This window comes from Sceloporus occidentalis, unplaced genomic scaffold (genome assembly GCF_023333645.1).
Source record: "Sceloporus occidentalis isolate IW3139 unplaced genomic scaffold, rSceOcc1.0.p SCAF_9, whole genome shotgun sequence".
NCBI classification, from domain to species: Eukaryota; Metazoa; Chordata; class Lepidosauria; order Squamata; family Phrynosomatidae; genus Sceloporus; species Sceloporus occidentalis.
In genome coordinates, this window is record NW_028316989.1 from 43,339,055 (window position 1) to 43,360,145 (window position 21,091).

The following is a 21,091-nucleotide window of genomic DNA, read 5'->3' on the forward strand; positions in this document are numbered from 1 at the left end:
GCTGAAGTCCCTTGCAGCATGGTTTTTGGACTGGAGCAGAAGAAGGGACTGGCTAGCAGGAAAAGATCAAGTACATTCACCAAAAAGTTTTCCCTTGTCTCTTTTCTCCCCATCTTTTTCATTCCTTTCTTCCCTTCACTCCACTGCCAGCCCCTTCCTTTGCCAGAATGGTTGGGATCCTGTCCAACAAGGTTGCAGAAAAGATTGTGTTTCACGTCAGCTGTATTTACAAGGCTCTACAGTGCTGCTTTTGCAATTGAAGAGAGCATGGGGATTAATGGGTACCACCCAGGGAAAGTTAAGCGCTTCTAAGTCTTCTTGATTCCAATGAGGAGGTTAAGCCCATTGGAAATGGTGGCATTTGTAAAGTTCTTCTCTTGCTTGGTTGGTGCCAAAGCCTAATAGAGTTTGCTTTTGTCTGCCTTGAAATCTGACTTGTTTTGCATTTCCCATGGTGCCAAAACACTTTAGCTCCAGCGTTCTTAGCAAATATATTTTTTGGCCACGCATGAGCTTCTGGAGTGATAGATCCAAAGATTTTAAACCTTCATGATTTTCTATGGCAGCATTCCATGGAAATGCAATCTAAGCGAGTCTGTTTCTGATAGGTGACTTTCTGGCAGATGTGTTTACAATCAGAATATATGACCATATGCAATTTCCTTCCCTCAAGCCCAGCTCAAATTTTAATATTTCTCTGCTTTCCAACCCACCCAGAGAGGGTAACAAAACTCATGAAGGAGATGAAGGATTGCTGTGCAGAGAGGGTAATAGCACAGAAAACACTGGTCTTCCCATGAAAGCTGTGAGCAGCTACTCTCATGCTCCTCACTGAATAATCAATCAACTCCTTGAATGTGGAAGACTATTAAAGAGCAAAGCAAGGAAGGCTGTGACTCGGATCATGCTCTGGAGTTTCGTAGTGTAAATCTACACAGGCAGAGTTCACACATTAAGGCCAAAATTCTATTGTTAATCCTAATTGGAGGAGAACCATTGAATTAAGTAGATTTACCTTTATGCTGACTCACCATTTAATAATTTATTGAATGGCCCTGCTCTAGGTGGGATTCACCAACAGGATTCCAGTCTAATTGTGCTATACAACCCTTTGTGTTAAATAATAATTGTGCAATTGAACCAAGATGCAAAATATGCACCTGCAGCAGTGCACATCAGTCCATAATGTGCAAAGTGTATACGTAGGCACAGTGACATCAAATCCACATTTTCACTTCTGGAAACTTGACCTGAATGTGGAGATTCTACAATGCCTGCCTGAATCTGAGGGGCTCTCCCAACTGCAGGGCTTGATCTCTGACTCTTGAAGCCCAGCAAAGAAAGGACAAGCTTTGTAGGAATCAACCGCTGTTAAATATCTCATCAGGCACCTGGCATCCAAAGGCAGCCACCTATAAATTTCCCAGCAGTTACTGGGAGTCCTCATTGCTTGCAACAGTTCACTCTCTTCAACTGGTAGTGCTCTCTGTGTTTGTATATTTCTTGAAATTCCAGACCTCTGGACAGGCTTTGCTTAATGATCCTTGTCTTATACCTTTTTGGCTTCAGTTATCTGGACTATGGGCTTTGTGCAATGACTTCAATATGAAACCATGCTCTCATGCATCTCTTCATGCTCCTGGATCACCTGTGCATAAACTTGACTGGATTGACCTATCCATCACTATTTCCCTTACAAATAATGTCTCTCTGAACGCATGCTGCCAAGAGGCATAGGACAAAATCCAAAAAGAAGTAAAAAAATAAGGCTGTTTTACAGCCCAAGAATGAAACCAGTTACTTGAGACATCCTGGCAGATCCACTGGAGAACGTAGGGATGGAAAATTGCTCTCCAATATTGGTGCAGTGGCCCACCCTGATAGAGACAGTACTGGCTAGAATGCTAGCTAGAGTAGCTAGCTAGGTTCCAACACCTAGATAAACTCAATTGATTCAATAGGTCTATTATATTTGGGACTAACAAGGACGTAAGCTGCTGAGATGAATAAGAGAGCTGATGCATACACCAAAATGGAAGTACAGTAGTAGCAACCATAGAGCTTTTAACCTAAGGTGGCTGGTGACCATTTTAGATCCCCCACAATGCCCCAGGTGTATGTGAATTCTTTGCATCATGGAGAGAAACATACACAGCCATCATTGAAAACGGCAGCTGGCAAAGGAACGAAGCACACTAAGGCTGCACCTGCAGTGCAGAAATAACACAGTTTGACACCACTTTAACTTCCATTAGATTTGTAGTTTGCTGTGGCACCAGAGTTCACTGACAGAGAAGGCTAAATATATCACAGACCTACAAATCCCAGGATTCTTTAGCATTGAGCCATGGCAGTTAAAGCCATGTCAAGCTGCATTACTTCGGAAATGGAGTTGTGCAGCCTAAGAAGCACTGACATCAAGACAGCCGCATTTGCAGTGCTCCTTCTGCCCTGTGACACATTTCCTGTATGACACTGAACACAAACACAAATACACCACCACCACAATTTCAAAATATTCTAGGAAGTGCAAATATTATGAATTGAATTGGGTTCTGATTTGAACCCTGGATCTTTCATTTGGCTCAAGTAAGAGAAACTGGGCTGGGGATTGCACCCTTTCAAATCCTGAGCTTTTCTATCTGACTTGTTGGATTTAAAAACTCATCAAAAGAGAGTCTGCACATTAGCTGCATGGATTTCTGTTCAAGCTTGTGTGATCCAACTGCTTTTGTCAGCCAAAGTATTTCATGTCACTCATTAGAACAACTGGGCTGCCAGCATCTGAATTGCTAATAACTTTCAGTCATCTGTACAGTTCTGCAATGCATTCAGTGCCGGTTAGTTATGTATCTTAATTACACAACATGCCTCACAGATTTGTGAATTTTACATTTGATGTTAATAGTTTCAGGGTGCTCAATCCGCATTAGATTTATTATTACAATTATCCAAAGAAGAGATTAGTGAATAATTTTGAATATTGAATAAATAAGACTACTTCTGTATCTTTTTGTGGACAAGTTGTGAACAGAAAGCTTGGGGAGAGAGGGGAGAAAAAGCAACAAAAACGAAACAAAACAACAAACATGCATCCCCTCCTCTTGAATAAATTATTCTCTGTTTTGCATGATGCAGTCACTCATTGTCATTATTCATAAACCACGGTGGTGTGAGTAAGGCTTTAGAAGCGCATGAAAGAGGACGCCCCTGCCAGGAAGAATCTCACATCGACTTGGGAGATCAATGTGCTGTAGGGAAGCACATGAAAGAAGAGAACATTAAAGCAGGTGTTGGAGGAATGAGAAAAAGGAAACTATTCTAAGAGGAAAGTTTGGAAAGACTAACAAAAGCACCATTGGAAGAAGGGGTGAAAAGAGCTCTTGAAGCTGAGTTGTGTCATCAGCAGCAGCCCTTCCTGGATTGTATCGTTTTAAACTGGAAGTTGTGGTGGAAGCATCAAATGTTTCAATATTTTCCCAAATTTAAAATACTAATAAAACATGAAGAGGACATTCTCCCATATGCCCATTTAGGGGGAAACATGGGCATGTTTTCTTCCTCTGCCCAATGCTTTAGGTCTGAAGCAGGCCTTTCTCCCAGAGGAAGAAATATGGAGCTTGACTTTTGGGTTACTTCATGTTGAAAAACAAATGCCTGTTCTAGGGCTCAGATGGAAAGAAGGGTCATTTGCCATCTCATGCCCTTTAAAGAGAGTTGAAGGGCATTTCGGTGGGCAATATTGGGGAGGGGGATGCAGTGGGGGCATCTCCACATCCCTATATTTGGGAAGCCAAATGATAACCTATGTCAGTTTCCAGACCTCTGTCTGCTCTGACTGACGCTCAGTTTTGAAAAGGCTTTTTTCTAACATCTGTTGTCGTTTTTTAACGCAAGATGCCCAAGACTGCTCCTATGAATATAGAAGTGAATACTCAACAAAAGTGCATGCACATCCTCATCAACATGTGAATCACATGTGCAACTACGTGCACAATGGTGTTGCATGTGCTACTTTGCTTCCTCAACCATGAATTCAATGTTGCCATTCATCCTTGGACAAAAATGTCCAACCGCTTTCATAGATGATTGTACACAAACAGATTCCAAGCAGAGTATTGTTGATGGCTGTTCCTCTTTAGCATTTTTCAACAAGTATAGAGTTGTTGGCTTAAGCTTGAGAGAAGGGGAACAGACTGACAGAATATGTTACGGTCATGAGAGAGGGAAAATGGAAATTGATCTGTACTGTGAACTTGCTTAAAATATGGAAAGAAAACTTTATTTTCTCATTCTAAATATATTTACTGATGTCTTTCTTTCAGCAAATTGAATGTTGTCCCGGAAACAGGAGTCACAGAGCAAGAGTTAACTGAGCAGGCCACCCTTTCTGGGAATGAAAATACATTGTGTGAACTTGATAGAAATCAATTTTAATTCAGGAAAGACAAATATCCTGAGCTGTTAGCTAGAGAAAGTGATTTGTGCTGCTGTCCATTTTGCTACTGTCCAGTTTATTGCATTCGAGTTTCAGAAAGAAAAATTTGCACATCTGTCGGTCTTCTATGGCTAAGTGTTGATTGTGATGCTTCCATTGTTGATCACTGTGATAATGAGAACGATAGTCCATGCTTCATTTTCTCATCCCCTTTGCTGGAATCACCAGATATGGGTTCACAATCAGAAAGGTGTTGGTTAGCAATCCCCAGGAAGCCAATATAAAATTCACTACAATTGTACAGTAGTAGCCTTGACGGGGAAAAAACAATAGCTGAGATATGAGTGGAGATACTTAAGAGGAGAAGGACAGTGATGAAGAGAACATGGTTTTCTGTCTTGGAGGTAATCAGGCAATTGGCTTGAACAGTAGTTCAGCTTAGTTTATTATTGTCCTTACTGACTGACAGTGGCGCTTCTCAGTTTGAGACAAAAGTAATTCAAGTCCCATGAAATAGACCAGAAGAAATTGCTTTCTTCAAGCAATGGAAATAATGAGTCACAAGGAATGAGGGTGGCTATAGCACATTCCTTGCTGACTTATTTACTTTGGAATTCTCTAAGCCGTATATTGTACATTGTGTATTAGGACTGATACTGGATTATGAATTTGCTATTGCTATGTAGACTGAATACCTTATGCCCCCAGCAATGAAATGAAATTCATTACAGTCAATGACCAGCATAAAACAATATAAAAAAGTACAATATTATACAGTGCCCAATAGGAAAAAAAACCAATGCAAACAGTATAGTACAAATACAACTAGATGAAATCAATAGATTAAAATTAAAAATTAAGACACTACAAGCTATTGCAGCAATGCAAAAACTTGCCACCTTGGTTGTGATTCCTGGCCCCCATGGATTATGTACATAGGGGCATACTATGTACGGAGGGACACCAACTGTTGCCATCTTATTTGTTCAATTTTATATGATTGGTGGGAGGTTAGGGAAATGGAATTTTTAATCCTGGTTGTGACTTTAATTGTCTTATGTTTTAAATATGTGCTGTAATCCACCTTGATTCCCATCGGAAAAGGCGGAATAGAAATATTATTATTATTATTATTATTATTATTATTATTATTATATTTTACCACAGTCTGACGTTGCTTGACTACATTATATTTAATAATATTTATTTATTTATTTATTTATTTATTTATACATACATACATACATACATACCCCACTCTTCAGCCAAAAGGCCATCAGAGCGGCTTACAGATTGTTAATTAGACATTTTTTAATTATACATATGTGAAATCTTGAAGAGTAAGAGTGAGGGAAAAAGAGAACCTTCAGCTCAGCTGGCTGCCATTGAAGGGGCAGCGCACAAAACACAATGCCCTTATTTTTTATGACATTTATAAGATGCAATTTTTATTTTAGCAGCATTTTAATACCTGTGGCGAGCGTATGCTAAGTCTGTTCCTGTGGCAGGGATTGTGGGCAATTTTTATATAGGCTGCGTTCTCACTGTATCCATTGGTTGGCACCGCCTAGAGTGTGCGTCCAGATGGTGGGCCTGGACTCGTGCCATGCCTCCAACCAGGCTGTACCCAGGCTTCACAGATTCAGAATTTTCATTATCAACAAGCTTGCATTAGTCTCAGCTGCTTCTCGGTCGGCACTGTTTCTCAGGAACAGAATGGCAAGTTTCTTACGAAAATTCAATTTATTTCTCCATTGTGCCCCTTTGGGTTTCTATGAAGTCTGCACAATATTCTATAAGTTACGGTGCTATTTTAAATAATTTATTTCGGAGCTAGAAATCATTTAAGGAGACCTGCAGATGGCAAAGTTTGACTTCCTCCTCTTCCTTTTAATATAATCACAGCTTTCATAAAAGAAAGCCATTTGTATTTCAGGCACTAGTGAAGAACAAACTGATCTGTTTCACAATGGAGCTAAAGTCTGGACCAGAGTAGGGGAAATGTTGACCTTCCAGATGTTTTTGTTCTCCAGCTTCCATATATCCCTTGCCATTCTCCATGCTGGGTGGGAATCATGCACCAAAAACATCTAAAGAGCCAAAGGGGCCCTGTCCCAGTCGACTCAAGTAACACAACATGTACAGTAAGATTGTTTGGATTGCAGGCTTGTTGGTCACATTTCTGAATTTCTGTCTCTGTCCTCCCATTCAGACAAGCACATTACATGAAAATACAAGAGTGTACACCAAGGGAAAGGAGTACAGAAACATATCTTAGGTGTTAGTCTCCTCTGCACAGGATTTTCACTTGTCCCTTTTTGTTTTAACATAGGAAGGCAATCAGCTATTTGGTCACTCTTGCAAAGTTTAAAGCAGGACTGTCCACATGTGAAATTTTCAAATGATCTGCTGCTGTTGATATATTCCTTAAAATCTGAATCGGCAACCAAAGGGTGCATCTACACTGTAGAGATAATGCAGTTTGATGCCACTTTAAGTGCCGTAGCTCCATCCTATGGAATCCTAGGGTTTGCAGTTAGGAAAAAATGCAGGTGCTGTTAGGTAAAACTTGCCCACTGCAGTTTTATTTTTGTTGGAGATACAAAGCTCAAATAACACAATCCATTGGCTCTCTCTTTGTGTGTGTGTGACTAAAATGTGGTATTTTCACATCCAAGAATCACATCCAGAGGAACCTGTGCTGGCCATATAACAAAGTAATAGAAAGGCAGAGAACACAATAAAAAGGCAGAGAACACAATAACAGTGTTCTCTGCCTAATAGTCCCTCAAAGGACTAAGACATTCTTGATCTCATAAGTGGTATCATTTTATTTTGCTAATGGAATTTAAATTTCTTGGACTTTAAAATACAGTAAGCCTTGGGTATCTGCTGGGTTTTGGTACCAGGATCCCACCCTTGTGGATATCAAAATCTGTGGATGCTCAAGTCCCATTAAATACAATGCTGTAGTAAAATGGTGTCTCCTACATGGCAAAATCAAGGTATAAATCTTGGAATTTATACATGTGTTTGGAATATTTTCAAGCCATAGATGGTTGAATTCATGGATAAAGTATCCATGGATATGGAGGACCAGCCGAACTTTGTTTCCCAGTGCCATGTGGCCAGAAGGAGGAATGGATGGCCTGCACAGATATGCCTCCATACTCAGAACGACACAACAACTTGACAAAATGCACAGACGTGACTACCATTGTCATTTTTTCTCCTGTATTATTTTTAACACCTACTGTATCCCTGATGATGAAACTAGTGGTGCTTTAAAAGCTTGTGACATGCATTTTATGCATTTTGGTTGGCCCAAAAAAGGAACCACTTTTTTGTGGATTTTGGATGTTATTGTACTTTGCTATATGACCAACAGGGATATGTTTCCAATTCCCTATGTTTCAGTGGGATCTGGACTCAGGTGTGTATGGGATTGCAGTTCATTCCACATTAACCCCCATCTTCCCAAATCCCATCCAAGCATTTATTTGTTCCCAGGTGCACCATTTTATAAAACAAGTGACCTATATTTGTCTTGGTGGCTCAGGAGACAGGATGTCTTTATGCAGTGCACTGAAAATGAAAGAAGAAAGTGAGAAAAAACACCAGCATGTTTAGAAATGCTTCAAATAGAGACATTAATTCTTGTCATATATTTTTTCTCTCACAACAATTCAACCAAAAAGTGCTCATCATAATTGAGTGGGTGGGTCACCGACGCAACTTCCAAAACAGTCAAAGGTTTAGAAACAGAAAACACTGTAATGGATCTCAAACAATTAAGCCTGCTAATTGGAAGATTATGGGTTGGTATAAATGCTACCAAAACTATCCAACCATCCTTGCTTGTTTGCAAAGAGCGATGTTGCCAGTTTGCATAAATAATAGGCCTTCTAACTAAAGCAGCTTCTTCAGAGAACTTCTGTTGACATATTTATTGAATATTTAATGGGTACAATTTTAAAAGTATGTTTATAATATTAATATTATTAGTGCAATTAAGGCAGTAGTTTGGAACCAGAACTCCTCATTTATACAGTTTACTAAGCGCTCTTGCCTTGATGCGGAACAGTGCATTTCGTTTATAATGCAGGTTTTACAAGATGTCCATCTTTTGGTCCTAGTTATACTGCATCATGGGTTTGGCAGTTTTTATGTCCTCCATATTACCATTTTTTAAATAAAATGTATACATGTTGTTTAATTTAACTGCTTCTAAAATACTCTGATCCTTATCTTAAGTGGCATTCCATCCTTCAGGAAATACCTTCTATGATGGAGGAGCACTTTAGCTCAGGGCTGAAGACCTTAGGTTCAATTCCCTCATTTCTAGAAAGGGTTGGGGGAAAAGGCCTTTCTGGATCATTGGAAAGGACCACTACCAATCACTGTAGACAAGGTGCACTAGATAGAATAGTAGCTCAGCATTCTGTTAGGGTGAGAACCTCCTAACTGTTTGGTATTTATATTTATGATCATGCACCATTGTTATGGCTGCAAAGGCCCCCAGACCTACCATAAGATCTAGGTAACCAAACTGAGCAACATTGTTCAACAGTGCTGATGAGTGGGGCATTAAAAAGTAATGTGTCCAGCCCCTTCCCACCAGCAAAACATGGTGCAAGCAATGAATTGTGACAGGACCCCACAAGGATCACTGACTCTGTTCATTACACTGTCAGGAGGGGGCTGGATGCATCATCTTCAGCAGTGTGTTCACCAATGCCACATAGCTCCATGCCTCAGTATGGCTCCCAGAATTTTAAGGTGAAATTTGTGGGATCCGATTGGGAGACAGAACATAGCCACAATGCTGTAGCTATGTATCCAATGCAAGATCTCAACCATAGCCTGAACTCCTGTGTTGCTAATAGGATGCTTGCTGTAACCAGTTGATAGATCAATATAAATGAAATTATGGCTTCCTAAAAACCAGAATTATTGTTTTGCATGCAAATTTATCTAGAACACACTGACTGATAGGCTAGATCTCATACAATAAGTCTGAAATCCTATACTAATTTCACATGGATCTTGAAGTCAGTAAGCTTTACAACTGAGTGGGCATGCATAGAATTGCCATTTTCAGTGTACTATATGTGGAATTGAAGATGCACATACATGATTATTTGCACATTGTATTGAACACAGTGGGAGTTGCAGTTGAGTAGGCATGCACAGGTTTGTGCTATAGCGTGTGTGAGTGTGTGTGTATGTTTACATACATGTATATACTTTATTGGATTGTCTGTTGATGTCAATGATGAAAGTGACTGAAAATTCAGGAGAGTAGTCAATGATGTTAGAGCTGCAATGACAGACACACATTCAACACTTTAAGAAAGCTGATTTCAGTAAATATATGAAAATACTGGGTGTGACCATCTTGGTCAGGAATATTGAAAAGCTTCATGATGGAGGACTTAGAGATTACTAGAGAAAATACTTTTCTGGGCGTTAGGTGTCTGTAGATCCTCCAGCATGATTCTATGGAAAATGTCCACCAGATTTTGACTACAGAGTTTGTGTTGGAGGACATAGACATTCCTAAAAAGCTGTTGTTAAAGGTTTACAAAGTGTTGTTGTTTTCTATTTTCCACTTGTATGGGGGCTCTGTGTGCCTGACCCCAGCAAATGTGGAGGGCCCCCTGTATTCCTTTTTGGACAGAGTCATATCCCAGGCTGCTACTGTCAAATCCCAGTTGCATCACTAGTCCCAGCAATCTGAATGTGTCTGAATAATATTTTGCCATTCCCAAATTTGCCATGCAATGGTGTCATTCTGCCAACAGAAATAACTGTGCACTCCCAGACACCCATTTCCAAACTATGGATAACAGGGAATCCAGTGCAAATTCTAGTTGTGCATCTGGCTGGACAAGTGAGAGCATGCCTTGAGAAGCATGTCCATGAATGCCTGCAAGAAGTAGCGTGTTGCCAGTTGTACAAGAAAATAATGGGATTCTGCTAGGCCCCTGTTTTCCTCTGCAAATATTATGCTGGATTTAGGCCAATGGGACAGTATCTTTGAAAACAATCGATCCGATGGAGAGAAATCAATATCCTTGCCACCTTCATGGGGAGAGGTAGCTTTGTAAATTGCAAAGCTCTGGAAGGCAATAGGACATCTTAACAAGGTGGGATGCCACTCCTGTTAAGAAACACTTGACAAGTATTTAGCAGAGCACTCCCTCCTTTTCAGATCAACAATACAATAAGAAGATGAGGTTGGGGGGGGAGAGACATCGTTTGAAATAAAAATTAATGACAGTGTGCTTATTGGGAGAATGGGATAAATTGTTTTTTTAGCTGTGCTTTGCATTAACATTAATTCCCAATTCCCCTCCCTCCTGCCCCTTGCTACCTGCAGATGTACAACATATTAAAAGAAGAGATATCATTCTGAAGAGAGAGCTTGGGGAAGGTGCTTTCGGGAAGGTCTTCCTGGCTGAGTGCTACAACCTCAGCCCCACCAAGGACAAGATGCTAGTGGCTGTGAAGGTAAAACCCCAAAGATGCCCAAGTCGAACGTTTCCAATCGCAAACAGGAACGGTATCTGGTCGTGTTATCCCCTGGGGAAGAGAATTAAAATGGAAAGATGTGATACTTTGGATGGTTGTGGGGTAAAGGAGTGACACGGATTCTCAGTTTGCTTGGTGTGCTCTTGGTATGGAAAAGTTTCCCAACTATCAAACACAGTTCCTCAGCAGTACATGTCATTCCTCAGTAAAGGACACCAACTTGACATGACTGTATTTTTTAAAGAGCTTAACTCAATAGAGTCAGATTTCTAAAGACAACGTGAAGTAAAATGGGTTGCATATGAAATTGTTCTTTCTAAATTCTTGAAGCTTCCTCGAGTTCCATTCAGGATGGATTCAAATATCGTATATCAGTGGGAGAAGTGCCAGTCCTTTCTCTCTTATTCTTTGTCTATAATCAAATCATAATGGCAGAGAATATATATTTTTAATATCGCTTCTCTTGAATTACTATCCTACAGTTCAATCCAAAGCGATCTTTGAGGAAATGTACAGTACATAACATATCAAAATATAAGCAAACATTTAAAGCTGAGGATAATGCCTGTTTATTCATTTATTATACGTCAAGAACATTTATATACTGCCATATCTGTATTTCAAGGTGATATGCTATCAGTTATTTCTTCATTAATATATATTCCACTGTCAATAATGGCGGATAGGTGTGCATCTGAGTGGACACTACACTGAATTTTTATTTATGTTCATTTTTATTTCTATATACATTTTTACTTTTAGATTACAAAAAGAGAATATATATTGTAGGGGTTTGACTAGGGACCCAGGAGAACAGGCTTGGAAGCCTTTTGCCATGGCATCCTACTTGGTGACCTCAGGCAAGTCATACACTCTCAGCCTTAGAGAAGGCAATGACAAATGTACTCTGAATAAGTCATGTCAATAAAAACCTATGGTCATCCACCCACCTACTCACCCAGAGTTGACTTCAAAGCATATAGCACAGCAACAACAATACAAAACAACAAACAGCAGACAGAATACAGATTTGTGTGGGTTTTCCAGGCTATATGTCCATGTTCTAGAAGAATTTATTCCTGACGTTTCACCAGCATCTGTGGCTGGCATCTGGTGAAACGTCAGGAATAAACTGTTCTAGAACATGGCCACATAGCCCGAAAAACCCACAAAAATCTATTGATCCTGGTCATGAAAACCTTCAACTTCAGCAGACAGGATATCTAACAGTTACAATATTATTAGGAAACAGAAAGTATAAAACAAATCAAAATACCTTAGCAAATGAGAACACACTTATCTGGAGTTGAAAAGACTGCAACATAGGCACCAGGAGAGCCTCTTCTTCAATTGTGTTAAATCATTGGCTGGTTCTGCACTGCAGAAGCAATCTAGTTTGACAGCACTTTAACGGCCATGGCTCAATGCTTTGGAATTCTGGGAACTGTAGTTTGTTAGGCACCAGAGTTCTCTGATACAGAAGGCGCTAGATGCCTCTCTGTTGAACCGCACCCAGAAATCTACTTTGCCCCAGAGATGGCTACATTTATTTCTATGTTGCACCATATCAGACTGCAGGTGGGGACTCATATGACCAATCTTTTTCTAGAATGGATATGTTTTTGATTTCCAAGGCACTGTATAATAAAATTAACGATATGGAAGTTTTCCCAAAAGTGTTTTTGGACTATAATCCAGTGCCTTTAACTGTAAATAGAGCTGAAAGACACTTTAACTGGAGACTGAATGAAACATTATTCCAAAATGGGGAAAAGAAAGAAAGAATGAAAACAAGTGAAGAATTGGAATTGAGAGGGATATAAATTTCAGTTGAATTTTTATAGACTGATATTTGAGAGTTTTAAGATGGATAAGAATATATATATGGTCGGGAAATAACAAAATCAGAATCTGAAATTCAGTTGTGTGCAGATGATGAACATCTGATTGCAAAAATATATAAGCTTTTGTTAAGACTGGAAGTGGAAGAAGAACAAGTCAAATAATGCATTTGATCTGAATATAGGTCATAATAGTCAAATGAATCAATGAGAGAGGTTCTGGAGAAAAAGTTTGAAGTTTTCATTGTATTATGATTTAAAGGATATTTTACTAAATGATGTAGTGGTGGCATTTGACACCAGAAATAGTTTCCAAGCTGTATAAAGATTCCACTAACATATGTTGATTTGAAGAATGACAGATTGGATTAATAATTAGAAGTCTATTTATTTATTTAGAGGAAGTCAAATAATTTAATAACTATAACCATCATTTATTAAACCAAATGCACCACGAAATGCATCTGAAGACTTAAGTCTACGAAAGTTCATGCTTTCTTTAGTTAGTCTCAAAGGCACTACAAAATCTCTCTACATGTGTTATTTAGTAAGTTAGAAGTCATATGTATTCGCTTTTTATTTGCTGATGTTGCACTGTTATGTTAGTGTATGTTAGGGTATGTAGTGTGTAGATATAGTAATTTCCCCATGGATGTTGTTTTTATTTTTAAAGAATAGGTCCACAACAGAAGTCGCCAAATTATTTCACATCCAAACAGATACGTCTTCTGATTAAAGGCAGCCAAATCAGCTTTTCAACAATAAAAAAGCTAGATACATCCATAGAGTGATAATAATGAGATATGGAGCCTTTTGTCCTCAGGTTTGGATTCTGATGGGGCCAGAAATAAGAGGAAGCTATTACCCTCAGAGAGCTGGATGCTGCTGTCTTGAAAACGTGTTGGAAGAAATTTTGTTGTGATGAGATGTGAGCTCATCCATAGAAAGTCTTTCATAATAGGCAGTCCTCTGACATTGTTCATGTCTGCAGTTCTGCATGGATCATAGTACTCATACTTCGGCCTACGTTTCCGTCCCAGGAACACACTGTTTTAGTAATACATTCAGAAAGTTGTCATCATGACTCATTGGAAAAGATGAGAATGCTTAGAAAAGTGGGAGGCAGTAAGGGGAAAAAGGAAGACCGTATTAGAGGTGGATAGACTCAATCAATGAAACCACAGCCTTGAGTTTTCAGTACTTGAGCAGGCTCTTGATGACAGGGAGTCTGGGAGGTTTCTCATTCATAGGATTGCCATAAGTCAAAGCTGACTTGATGCAAAACTCACCTGATAACTTTCATTTGTCTCACTAAAATATATGGGAAGAGAGAAGAAGTTTTCTTTTTTCTTTGGCATGAAACAGATGGGCCAAATAGAGCAGACGGAGACTGCACTGGCACCATTCACACCAAGAGCGCAGCAACTGTATGTGCCCAGTCCCAATTTGAGCTGGCACCACAGTCCTAAACTGAGATTCTAGAAGGAATGGATTCTATCCAATCCCTTTTGGCTCGGTTCTTTGCAAATGATGTGGTTTCAGGCCATGTTCAGGGCATGTGTCATGTAAATGGCATGCCCCCAACGTGGCCTGAAGCTGCGTCATTTTGCCTGTGTGCTTTGCGCCATTCATTGCAACCCTATTCCAAATAGGAAAGAGAATTTGAAATTTTGTCATGATCTAACATTTTCCTCATCTCACTGCCAAGGAAATACAAACAACCAATGTAAGACAGGGGCTACCTGCAAAACAGGGAATTGACATTTGATAGATAGTTTGCATTCATGAAACAATTAATACATATGATAAACTTCCTCACTCTGAAGAGGAAGCCCTGCTTGCCGTATTGTGATCTAGCTGAAGTATGAAAGAAGGCCTTTTCTGTTGCAGCACCCTCCGCATGGAATGGTTGAAATTAGTCAGCAGCCCAATAAGGGGTGATTCCCTCACTATTGACTTAAACATCTTTGCGCAAGCAATGTCCTGATTATATTCCTGATTGTTAACAATGCGACTTACTCCCATTTTAATGAATTGTTTTTAATGAATTGTTTTACTGCCCCTTTGTTGTTTTATCATGGTTTTATTGCTTTTTTAACCATTGGTGTTTTTTAAATTGCATCTTGTTTTTATTACATAGCACTTTGAGAAAATCAGTGGAATGAATGAGAAGTTGAAGGTTTTCATGGCCGGCATCCATAGTATTTTGTGGGTTTTTTGGGTTATGTGGCCATGTTCTAGAAGAGTTTATTCCTGACGTTTTGCCAGCATCTGTGGCTGGCATCTTTAGAGAATGCTGGCATGGAAGAGAGTTGGGTATACATACTTCCATGCCAGCATTCACTGAAGATGCCAGCCACAGATGCTGGCGAAACGTCAGGAATAAACTCTTCTAGAACATGGCCACATTGCCCGAAAAAGCCACAAAAACAGTGGAATTAATATTTTTATGAAAATAAGTGGAGAGGTAATAGAGGAACAAATGCAAGAAATCAAGGCAATGAAGAATTTGTGATCAAAGAATTTAAAGGCGGAAAGGACTATGGCCTTTGATTTCTACGTTGTGTCTATCTATCTGTCTCTTTCTTTCAGGCTCTGAAGGACCCAACCTTGGCGGCACGGAAGGATTTTCAGAGGGAAGCAGAACTGCTAACCAACCTACAGCATGATCACATTGTGAAGTTCTACGGTGTCTGTGGTGATGGAGATCCTCTCATAATGGTTTTTGAGTACATGAAGCATGGGGACTTGAACAAGTTTCTCAGGTAAATCTTCAACCTATTTATTATATTTTCCAGTGTTTTAAAAAAACTGGATTGCTGAAGCTATTGCAGAAGTACGGAAACTGTCATACAAGTGGGAAAACGATGAACCCCTTTCCTGGGGTTGACATGCAGAGGACAAGTATTTTTGGTGGCATTTCAGAGGATCCGCCTGTTCTCTTATTAGTGGTACAGGCATCTTTGGAAGCTCACACAATTCAAATGACTAGGCATCAAATCAGCCTTAAGAGGCGGTTGGGAGAGTAATAAATAATAATAATAATAATAAATTGTTCATTTATTAACCGCTTTTCCTACGATCAAAGCGGTGTACAGAAATCGTTAAAAACAGACAATAAAAAAGTAGGAAAACCACATCTTAAAAATACATAATTAAAATAAATTAAATGCAACAAAAATTTTAAAACATCTAATAATACTATAAAATCAAGAGTCATAAATACTATACTTCAAAATTGATAGGGGAATATATTCTTAAACGGAATTAGGAGGGAAGGCTTGAAGGAAGAGATGAGTTTTTAAAGCCTTCTTAAAGGCTTCCACCGTTCCACTAAGGCGGATCCCTTCAGGTAAGGCATTCCATAGAGAGGGCACCACAGCCGTAAAGGCCCTTTGTTGAGTGGATACCAATCTCACTTTAGGGTGATTGAGTGACAGTTTTCCAGTAATCCTGAGTGTGCGGGGAGGATTATGCAGGGAGAGGCATTCCCTCAAGTAACCCGGGCCCAAGCCATTTAGGACTTTAAAGGTAATAACCAACACTTTGTTCCAAGACAGATAGGCAAATGAGAGATTAAAATGCATTTTTCCAAGTCATTCTAATAAGGTACCAAAAAGCCAGAAGATTTGTTCCACTAGATTTAACAAAGGAATATTGACATGTTGTCCCATAAGTCAAGGTCAAAGAGATCATCTGTCCCAATGAGTATTCTCTTCTCCAGTGGAAATGTTCAGTGCTAGGGGCCAATGGAAATCAGAACCCACAGAGGGAAGGAAATGTGAGACCCCTTCACCTCCTCCACAAGGATCTTAGGCTGAACCAGACCACCAATATTTGCAGTTTGTATGGGGGGGGGGGGGGAAGAAACCACTCACCAGAGCAATTTGTCCCCAGTACAATTTGCAATGGGGGAACGTGAGAGAGCGTGATAAGGGCAGAACTACTTCTGTTGTGGCCCCAGTCACTGATGGCATTCTGCCCCTTACAGAACTAGACAGCAAGACAGGTGTGAACTGATCAGAAAATCCATAACAGCAAAAATGCATCTCAAACATTATAGGATTAACATGAAGAAGTGTGCACTCTTATAAAAGACACAGGGCCTAAACAGAGAGGCCAAAATAAAGCTGCTCCGGATCACTTTGGAGATATGCTGTTTAAATGACACATGCAACTTAGGAAGTGAAGCTGTACCAAAGCTGTGGTCCAGTCCTTAGGACTAGAGCATGGCTTTGGTGCAGCTTCCAGCCTCTTATGATGCATGCATCATTGTGAGGCACACCTGTACAAGACCTGACTCAACTCTTTCAAGAGGAAGGCCTGTTGCAAGAGTTTCAAGCTCCCGTGAGATATTGAATCTCATGGGAGCTTGGAACTCTAACAAGAGACCTTCTTCTTGGAAGACTTGAGTTAGACCTTACATAGGCCTGCTTGCCTCACATGTACCAGCTAGTCTTGAGTTGACTTGACAAGAGAGGAGGTGTTTCATATTGATCATCAGAAAACCTGGCATCCCTGCTGAACATTGTTGTGTTGAAGTGCAAATTAAAAAAAAAACCTAGTAAAATAGGAAATGATCTTTTTCACAGTCACATTTTATCAATGAAGGCGGTTGATGTGGCAGCAAGGATCATTTCTGTCTACGCTGTTAGCTAAGCCAGGGATTGTGTGTGATTAGGATCATCCTCGCTTCACACAGTGATGTTGCTCAGCTCTAGCCATCTCAGCCATTCCTATGTCAACTGCTTGAGACTCCCTCATGTGAGAGGCATGTCAGACCTCAGGGTGGCACCGTCAGAAAATACAAAAAGGCCCACTGTAAATTGTAGTGTCCACAGTGATAAAAAGCTGGTTTTGAAATGGCAGCTCCTGTTTAAACAGTCTGTCAAGAAGAAGTATTGATATCTCTTCTCAGGTTACAGGGGATCTGAAGAAGTGGAGGATTTTCTGTGCTGATGCCAGTGGATGTGTGAGAGAGATAGCGAGATAGAGCAAATGAGACAGAATTATGTAGCTGTAGCATTGTCTGGGCGAGGGGTGGAGTACAGGGTGGGCACATGTAGGGCTGCCCTTCCACTTCCTCAAATATATGCATCAATTTTGCACATTATGCATATTATACTCCATCCAAATAGACTTTATATTTTGTGAAGTCAAAGGCTTTCATGGCCAACATCCATAGCTTTTCTGAAAGCTAATTTTCTTATTCTGGAGGAACGCAGAGTTTTCCTTGGCTTTGCTTTCAGGAAAGTGGCCATATTCTGCATCGAATAGTATTCTTCATGTCCTTCAGCGAATGCAATGAGCTCATTGAACTGAACTGAGTTTCATAGATTGGTGAAATTTCTCAGGGGTCCTATATAAGACATGGATGAATCAAACTATATCCAGTTTATGTCATATATCCCCTCCCTGCCTTTTCACAGCTCATTTCCACAATAATTCATGATTTTTGTAGAGGAAAATGTACGTTTCGATATATATCTATGAAGGAATTTTGATAATATTTTCTCTCCTAATATGCGTTTTGACACTTTTCTCTGAAAATAATTTCTCAATGTGTTGAGATGTATACTTGTTTTGAACCAAAAATCACACTGGGCATGCTAACAATTAGGAAATGCAAACAGCGGGTGGAAAGGTACGTTCTTATCTGCACATTAGTCCAAGAATTGTGGTCAGGTCAACTGATATGAAAATACGCATGAATCAAATTCCTCACTGATCCCTTTTCCATGCAGCTGCATTCTCAGCACACAGCCTTCCCGATTTATGCTCTTTGTGTATAATATGATCTGGTTGTTGTTGCTCAGTTCTGGTTGACATGACATATACACCCATTTTTAGAGTGATGCCATCTCTCTCATGACAATATATTTAGAAAAGCATCAGGAAGAGAACTATGAAAATTGTGACAAATGAACCAGAAATCTCAAGCTGGCTATATGAAGCCTTCATATTGTCATGTAGCCATCTTCCACGACACACACATCACATACCTGAAACAAATCAAAAAAGGAATCCTGGGAAGTAAGCAAGTCAGAACCTGCATTTTCAAGGGGGTTAGTTCCATGTTGGGAAAGATGTAGCCTCAGTATTTGCAATTTTCAGTTTGCTAGCTCTCTGCATGTCTGCTACTGTTGACAAGAGTGAAATGCTAGGCATCCTTTCAAGGAGAATGGAAGGAACCACAAAGGACATGTTGCTACTAGAGCCTCATAAATGATACAAAACCACACCGCAGTATTGTTTTTCTTTAACCGCATGTTCATGTTTTGAGTGTTCAGTGCCCATTCTGGCTTCATTCCAGTGTGGATAACAAAAACTGACCAAGCAATCCAATGGCAGAAATGTTGATTCCATTGCAATACTGTAAAAGAAGAAGAAACCTGTATCCGTCTTATATTCAGGAGGGACAAAAGGGGGCAATCAACATGAGATTTATTCTCCAACAAGAGGTTCTGATCACCATCTCTAGTCTCAAGTACAGACACTCCTAACATGGTTGTGTATTGTGTCAGCAATATACTCTGTCATCTGTATGCCTTGCAACCTATGATGCTGGATCTCAGGCAATGTTTCCCCTTAGTGCATACCTCACCCAGTGGTTTTCTTTTCCTTGTCTCGCCTTCTACAGGGCTCATGGCCCAGATGCGATGATCCTTGTGGATGGGCAGCCCCGGCAGGCCAAAGGCGAGCTGGGCCTTTCTCAGATGCTCCACATTGCTAGCCAGATAGCTTCAGGAATGGTTTACCTGGCCTCCCAACACTTTGTACACAGAGACCTGGCCACAAGGAACTGCTTGGTTGGAGTTAACCTTCTGGTGAAGATTGGTGACTTTGGGATGTCCAGAGACGTCTATAGCACCGATTACTACAGGGTAAGATGGCTCTGGATACAGAGCTAAAAAAGAGTATTGTTGAAGGAGGTCCTTAGCATCACATTGTGTATGAACTGCATGCTTATTCTGCTATTGCTGACTCAGTATTCACACAATATGGATAAAAGACAGAATCTGGCAATTGTTATGACTCATAGTACCTCAATGGAAGTTCCATCTGTAGTGAAAGTAAAACATAAAATGCTATATGTTTTGTGCAAACAATAACGGGAGGGCATTCCTTCATGTCTTGCATGGTGTTGGCTGGACTAGCTAGTCCAATGTAGAAGAGAAATTCTGTTGTTTTTTGTAAAGTTCTCAATTTGTCTTGGCTATCCCATATTCTTTCTCAAAGAGATAATGCAAAAATGAAGAGGGGCCATAGTCATCTACTTTTCTTAAAATTATTTTTTAAACACTAGATAATAGGTGGCATAGAAGTTTAATTACTGGTCCCAAAATGCCATCAAACAGTCATGGAGATACATTTTATCATCAGCATCATGATATGGAAGATTTTCCTAGTGATGGACCTGCTGAAAGGCCTTAAAACCACAGGTAAGATACATATCTGAGACTGACAAAGCCAGATACTCATGGATTTAAAAAATGGTTCTTTTTAATCTTAAAATTAGAAAGGTCAGGGGAAAATGATCAATACTGTCTTTCTTTTGATATGGTCTCCATAATCCACCACCCCACAGAGATCCTTTCCATTGAGCAGCATTACTCAGGCCAAGACAAAACACACGTCCCACTCATGGATAACAAAATGGGTGACTCTGGTCTAAAACACCCTGCAGAAATAATCTAGTTTAAGACCACTTTAACTGCCCTGGCTCAGTGCTAGGGAATCCTGGAAACTGCAGGTTATTCTGCCAACAGAGCTCTCTAAATGTCTCACAAAACTACAGCTTCGAGAATTCCCTAGCGCTGAGCCAGGGCAGTTAAAGCAATCTCAAACTGGATTCTTTCTGCAGTGTGTTTTGGACCAATGTTTTGGAGCTGGGTGAATTTTGGAGACTAGCGACAAACCTATCCCTAACAGCAGCATGGTTCGTTCCAGCAGCTTTCAGTTGGTATCTGCCTCTTCCCTGTGCCTAAAATTTGTGGATATTATATTAGAAGGAGGAACTCTGATCAGTGGCATTCCTGGGGTTGGTGGCACCTCAATGCAGTAGCTAATATTTCCATCTCCAGGCAGGCAGCTACTCCAGGGGTGAAAACATGGGAGAAAGCAGGAAGGGAAGGCAGTGGGAAGAGACATGGCTGCAGACAGGGGAGGGCACTCACCATCCATCCTCTCCCTCTTGACTGCCTCACTGCCCTCCCTGCCCTGACCAAACTACCTGACAGACACCCCCGGCCACCTCCATCTGCCAGCCTGGATGCCT

At 40.2% G+C, this 21,091-nt stretch overlaps 1 protein-coding gene across 2 annotated transcripts in view; it reads left to right on the forward strand.

Annotated features, from left to right (window-relative positions):
* Nucleotides 1–21,091, forward strand: part of LOC149307419 (NT-3 growth factor receptor) — a 366,336-nt gene that overhangs the window by 310,816 nt on the left and 34,429 nt on the right. For both annotated transcript variants that reach the window (XM_089539129.1, XM_089539130.1), the window contains exons 13-15: nucleotides 10,821–10,951; nucleotides 15,406–15,578; nucleotides 19,454–19,697. In XM_089539129.1, the coding sequence (XP_089395255.1) occupies nucleotides 10,821–10,951; nucleotides 15,406–15,578; nucleotides 19,454–19,697 (548 nt within the window). The remainder of the gene's footprint in view (nucleotides 1–10,820; nucleotides 10,952–15,405; nucleotides 15,579–19,453; nucleotides 19,698–21,091) is intronic.